General features: G+C 36.3%; 1 protein-coding gene across 3 annotated transcripts; it reads left to right on the top strand.

Annotated features, from left to right (window-relative positions):
• Positions 1-585: 585 nt before the first annotated feature.
• Positions 586-4,368, top strand: LOC112514060 (transcription factor bHLH79-like). Of its 3 annotated transcripts, none has more exons than XR_003069399.1 (7): positions 586-1,019; positions 1,297-1,503; positions 2,001-2,066; positions 2,148-2,216; positions 2,310-2,381; positions 3,726-3,940; positions 4,346-4,368. XR_003069399.1 is itself a non-coding variant. In XM_025120368.1 (6 exons), exons 1-6 carry the CDS (start codon positions 741-743, stop codon positions 3,852-3,854), a joined length of 822 nt encoding a protein of 273 aa, XP_024976136.1. In that variant the 5' UTR covers positions 586-740; the 3' UTR covers positions 3,855-4,161. The 3 variants fall into 3 exon arrangements, 1 of the variants encoding a protein (XP_024976136.1); XR_003069398.1 differs by lacking the exon at positions 4,346-4,368 and adding an exon at positions 4,065-4,161; XM_025120368.1 differs by lacking the exon at positions 4,346-4,368 and having other exon boundaries at positions 3,726-4,161.
• The last annotated feature ends 1,899 nt before the right edge of the window (positions 4,369-6,267 follow it).

Here is a 6,267-nt window from a genome sequence, read left to right as displayed (position 1 = left end):
TATATATATATATATATATATATATATATATAAAAGAGATAAGATCAAAAAGTTACTTCTTATTATCTTGTTAAAAAGAAAGAGGTAGTGACGACGAGTGTTCTTGAGAAGGAATTTCTGCATAAAAGTGATTTAAGGAATATATGATTATTTTAAGAAATTGATAAAAGATTAATTTTATTGATCATATTATATTTAATTATATTGTAATTTGTGGATATTATATAGCTGTTAAAAGATACTTGTATAATTAGTTTAATTAATTTTTTATGTTAATAATTAAATATTTATAAACAGATCCAAACACAACCTAAAAGTTGTATCGTCATTCTATTATGCTATCATGTCGCACTTTTTTTCTTTATATAATTTGGGTATTTGATAGACGTTGCTTAAAATGCGCCGTAAGCGCATTACAACACTCCATCATCTCCATCACTCGCAAATCCATCATTAATCATTCACTACTTCATATTTACTTACAGTGTAGTGTATATATATATATATACATACATGATGTATATGTATGTATATCTATATATAATATACAAATGGGTTTCAAAAATCTGATTATTAAATAGCCGATTTTGCCACAAAGAAACAAGAATTTTGGGAATCAACCCAGATCAGCTCAGTCAAAACCATATCAAATTTTCCATCTTTAGTCTTCAACCTAACACCATTAATTCCTTCACTTCATATATACATTTTGTGTATGCACATACATTGTATGTATCTTTATGGATCCACCAATCATCAATGAGACCTCGTTCTCGGCGGCCAATCCTTCGTCTTACAGTTTAACCGGGATCTGGACGTTTTCCTCCTTCAATGGCGGTCGGAATGAGAGTTTGGGACTCAAAATGGGTAGCCTTATCAGTCGACTTGGGGAACCTAATAACAACCGCGATGAGGAATCCACGGTGACGGAGCATAGTGGCGGTGCCCGGAAACGGAGGGATGCCAATTCGGAAGATGAATCTTCAAAGCTTGTATCTACTAGTAGTGGCAATGATTTGGTAATTTCCCCTTCAATTAGTTTATCGATGACATCGAATTTTCGTCTGAATTTGAAATCGGAGCCCTAATTAGTTCAATTTGGTGAACATCTTTTTGCTCAATCCATCAGTTGTTGATGTATTTCGATTTGTAATCTCGTTTAAATCCTTCTGAAACTGTTTGATTTGTTTGAATTACATTGCTTTATATAAACTTGATTTGATTCCATTGATTGTATTTCTGTGATGAATTTGTGTAAAAACTCTTTAAATCATTTGTTTTTCATGAAATTGGCAGATCAAATTAAATGGTAAAAGAATGAAGATGTCAGGATCGAAAGAAGAATTGGGTGGTTTTTCAAAGATGGATCGAGAAGGGAGTTCAGGGTCAGCAAGCAAAGGTGGTGTTGGTCAAACCCATAAACCTTCTGAACCACCTAAAGATTACATTCATGTTCGAGCTAGAAGAGGTCAAGCCACTGATAGCCACAGTCTTGCCGAAAGGGTAAACTCAATCCCCATTTTTGTTCTATATTCCCACATATTTGATAGTTCTTCGATGATTTAAACTGAATTTGGCAGTTCTTTGATTATTTGAACTCAATTGGGAACAGTTCTTTAGATGATTTAAACTCAATTTGGAAGTTCTTTTTGATGATTTGAACTCAATTTGACAGTTGTTTTGATGATTTAAACCCAATTTGATAGTTCTTTGATGATTTAAACTCAATCTGACAGTTCTTTGATGATTTAAACTGAATTCAACCGCTCTTCGCTGATTTGATCTCCATTTGACTTCTCTTTGATGATTTAATCTCAATCTGACAGTTCTTTGCTGATTTAAGATAGTTTTTTGATGATTTAAACCCAAATTTGACAGTTTTTGGATGATTTAAACCCAAATTTGACAGCTTTTGGATGATTTAAACCCAAATTTGTCAGTTCTTTGATGATTATAAACTCAATTTGACAGCTTTTGATGATTTGAACTCATTGTTTCAGGCTAGGAGAGAAAAGATCAGTGAAAGAATGAAAATCCTACAAGATTTGGTGCCTGGATGCAACAAGGTGTGCTCATTTTTAGTTTTAAGGATCTTCTTTTTGTGGGTTTTGTAGCAAAAGGTGATTGATTTTGATCCTGTTTATCAGGTGATCGGAAAAGCGCTTGTTCTTGATGAAATAATCAATTACATCCAATCATTGCAACATCAAGTTGAGGTACTTTTTATTTATTTATCAAATTCATAAGTTTTTTATGCAATTATTGATGAATTTGACACCATACCGTGTGCGTTTTTTTTTATGTTGTAGTTCTTGTCTATGAAGCTTGAAGCTGTAAATACGAGGATGAACTCTCCTGTAGAAGGGTTTCCTACAAAAGATGTAAGTTTTGGTGCATTAACGATGTTTACTTAATCTTTTTGTCGAGTCTTGGAGTTCTTTTTTTGTTGTAAATGTGGGTGTCTGGGCTAGCTTGAGCAAATCTCGATTGATCTCATGGGGTCCTGAAGTTAACAGTTGGGCAATCCCTCCGGTGGCCTTGTGGGGATTTGAACTGTTGACATCTGGCTGGTCTTAGGGGCTGATTGGTTGGTTTTCCATTAAGTCATGTATGGATTAAATTGTCCGAGTCGATGAATCTGTCTGTATAGATTGGAGAAGTTTTTGTGTGGGAGGGTTTTCTCATAGATGGAAGGAGTGTGTTTTTAGTTGGGGGCAGGTTTGGTAAAAACTTGGCTTTCTGCAAAAAGCTCCTCCGTAGAAGCTTACTGAATAAGCCACTACCAAACAGTCATGTATAGCTGACTGAATAAGTTGTGAGTCCCATTATGCTCATTAAGCTACTAACAAACAGCCCCTTAGAGTTCTAATTGGGAGTGTGATGGTTCTAAGCATGCTTGTAGATTCTTTGTGAACGTATTGCTATGTCTTGCTTGAAAAGGTGAAACTTTTTCAGGAAACGTATGATTGTGGTCTTTTGACACTACTCGCGACCTAATTCGCTGAACTGGGTTTAAATAGGACCTACTATCACATCTCGATCTTGTGGTTTAGTTTCAGTTGAAGTTGTGAAGCCCGGTTGATATGTTGCTTATAGGAATAGTTCATTCGACGGTTTATAGCCTAATACAACTCCATTATAGACGCATGTTAGTAAACATTGGTTTATTGGCTTTGTGGAAGGAACAAATTGTTCGATTGCCAGTAATCTGTAATAAACCAAACGTACCCGGTATGTCCCGCTTGGAGTAGGGTCAGGTCAGATGGTGCGATTTTGTAGGCGGTAATGATGATGGCATCTCCTTGTAGACCATCAATAACCAGAAATACAACGAATGTAAAGAGATTTTGGCCCTCCGATCAACCTCCAGTTCGAGATTAAGCATCAGTTGAACTGGATAAAGCTTTGCTTTTAGAGGTCAAACTTTTTTCTCACATACACTTTCGCGAAATCCGGGGGTCTATAATGGGATTTCAATTCTGGAATTTCCTTAAAACGAAAAGTGGGATTGGAATGGAATTCAATTCCAAATCCCTCAAAACCCTACTCAATCCTACAAATCAAACGGGACCTTAGAAATAACTAGATGGTCATTTTGCAAAACCAACTTTAGCTTCTGGAGAAGGTCATTAAGCTAAATAACTCGTATTTTATACCTGTCATGCTTGCAACGTAATCCAATTTCTTTTCTACATGCCATTTCACCCATATAACTTGTGTTGCAGCTCGGGCCACCACCCCTCGATGCAGCCGGATTCTTATTTGGCTCACAAACAGCAAGACAGTTCGGACCAGGGTCCCAACCTGAGTGGCTTCATATGCAGTTAGGCAATAGCTTTGGGCGAACCACATGAATCCCAGACTGCCCAACATCACGCACATCATCGTTAGCCAGTGAGAAATCAGGAAACCCGCGGTTGCAGATGTGTGATTGGCTGAGGTACCTCCTTTCTATATATAGAAAGTTATATCAGAATGAGACTATTATTGATATTTAAGGTCTTTGTGCCATACCATTTGTAGAAAAATTTGCAATTTTAGGGTTACATCTATCTTATTGGCAGATCAAGTGTACTTGCCCTTTCAAAAATTAGCAAAAAGTCTCATTATTGGATGTGGTACCTGACCATCTATCTTATCGTGTACGTTTACGTTTACTTGGACGTTTGATGCTCAATTATGTTCTTCGTTCCACGATTTTGAATGCAAATTCATATACAAGTTATGCCAGCCCAACTGGCAAATAAAAGCTAGGCATCTGGCCTTGCACCTCGGGGCTGGCCCCCCATAGGCTGTCAGTTCGTGTCTTCACATGGCATGGGATTTACTTGGTTGTTATTCTCAGGTCCCGTGGGATTATTTGAGAGATGCTTAAGCTGGCACAAACATTCACGGTTACCAAAATAACCAGATATAAGCTTATTAGACTCGACCCGTGTGAGCATCCTTATCCATGTTCCTTTTTTGTTTTTTTGCCATTGAGAATGTGTATGATTGTCGATCATGATAAAGATGACTCTCCTCACAGTGGAAAAACTCGGATCATTTAGTTAAATGGCCTTATATGAGATTTGAGTTAAGACTGTCATTTTAAATGTTTTGTTTCTTGTGTTAAACACTCGGCTTTTGGTGTAAAACATATTTCTTTAGTAAAATCCTACAAATACACTAGAATATTAGTTTGTAAAAATGACTTTGATAAGAGGTCGTTAAGTTAAACAGCCAATTCAGATTGTATAATCAAAACTTGTTGCCTTTTGAAACGCAACTATAAAAAGACCAAGACATTCATAATTGAAGTATCAAATAAAATCTTGCTTTCAATGTTCTTTTTGGTGGCCAATGGTTCAAAGGGGATGATGCCGTTGGGTTAGACCGTCGTCTTCGTGACACTTTTCAAGGCCGCTCGGCTAATAGCAACCAACCTGAAAAAGAAACAAGAGCGTATACAAGAATGTTGGTTGGTATGAATAACGACGCCTACAATCTGTAGTAATATGGTAATGTAATCGCATAAACTTGCCAAACGACCATCGAAGGTATCATAAATGGCTATTTTAAACAAAAGACTTGCAAAGAGCAAGTAATTTACATTCGGAGTCGATGCAAAAACCAACTGTTTCGTTTTAAAAACGACAAAACCAAACAAAAAGAAGGATTTCAAGAGTAAAATGTACAAGTATTTGTTTACCTTTTTATTTTTTAAAAGGCAAAAAACCCCGCTCATAGTATTAAGGAGAAGTCATGAATTCATGATTTCCAGTTCAATAAACTTAGTACCGGTTTTATGAAAATATCTTGATAACTTTGACAAAAAAAAAAAACAAGCGATAAAAGTTAAGAAAAGTTTTTTTTTTTTGGGAAGTATATAATATTTATATACGGCAAATGCAACAAATAAACTCATACACCCTCCTCACCTATGGTGAAGTTTGAACCACTGACCTCTTAGAAGGCCAAGGGCTACGATACCGCTAGGCCAAAGGCCCTTTGGGAAAGTTAAGAAAAGTTGTAGACCACATTAAGAGCTTTTTTGCCATTAAGATTTATGGCTCTTACTATCTACTAGATTCTTTTTTATTTAAGCTTCTCTTATATATTCAAGAAGCCCTCAAACGTGTAGCTCGATAGGCAAAGGAGCAAAATGACTGCTCAATAAGTAACAAGTTCAAGTTCAAGTTCATGTTCAATTTATGCAACACATGGGCAGAGCCACCTTAGCTTCATCGTATGTGGTTCCTAGGGAGTGAGTTCCATGTGGTAGTGATTGAGGTTGCCGTTAATAGGGGCGGAGCCACGTAAACACCCGAAGGATGCCTAGCTCAAACCTAGCGTTAGTGTAAGCGAATGAAAGTGAGAATGTATGATTAAGCACTTTGAGATAACATATTTCACGGTCAATAGATTCACTAGATCATAAATCATGTTGGTGGTAGCAAGAACTTTCATGTACGGTGCGTTCATGGTTGTACATTGACAATGTAATTATGAACTTACAGTTACATGTGTGTGCCTGAATAACCTAGTATGTGATAGAATGATGATCAATGGGGTAGTGAGTGAATTCTGAGTGATTAATCGTTAAGGGAAATTGATATTTGTGACATAGTCATTTTGAGTAACTAGAAGCGTACTCGCGCAATGCAGCGAGATACATCATGATTTTMATATTTCATTTTCTTCTTTATCTCAGTCGATATTATAATATGGCTTTATGTGATTTTGAGAAAGCGATAATGTTTTTATTTTTGAATAAAATATATGTTT

The sequence above is a fragment of the Cynara cardunculus genome (assembly GCF_001531365.2).
Source record: "Cynara cardunculus var. scolymus isolate 2C chromosome LG 6, CcrdV1, whole genome shotgun sequence".
NCBI classification, from domain to species: domain Eukaryota; kingdom Viridiplantae; phylum Streptophyta; class Magnoliopsida; order Asterales; family Asteraceae; genus Cynara; species Cynara cardunculus.
The sequence above is the reverse complement of the archived record's forward strand: the minus strand, read 5'-3'. Positions and strand labels throughout refer to the sequence as shown.

Coding starts and splice junctions, on each gene's coding strand:
- LOC112514060 (XM_025120368.1), top strand. CDS start 741: ATGGATCCACCAATCATCAATGAGACCTCGTTCTCGGCGGCCAATCCT. Junction 1,504..2,000: donor GCCACAGTCTTGCCGAAAGG/GTAAACTCAATC, acceptor TCATTGTTTCAG/GCTAGGAGAGAAAAGATCAG. Junction 2,217..2,309: donor CATTGCAACATCAAGTTGAG/GTACTTTTTATT, acceptor TTTATGTTGTAG/TTCTTGTCTATGAAGCTTGA.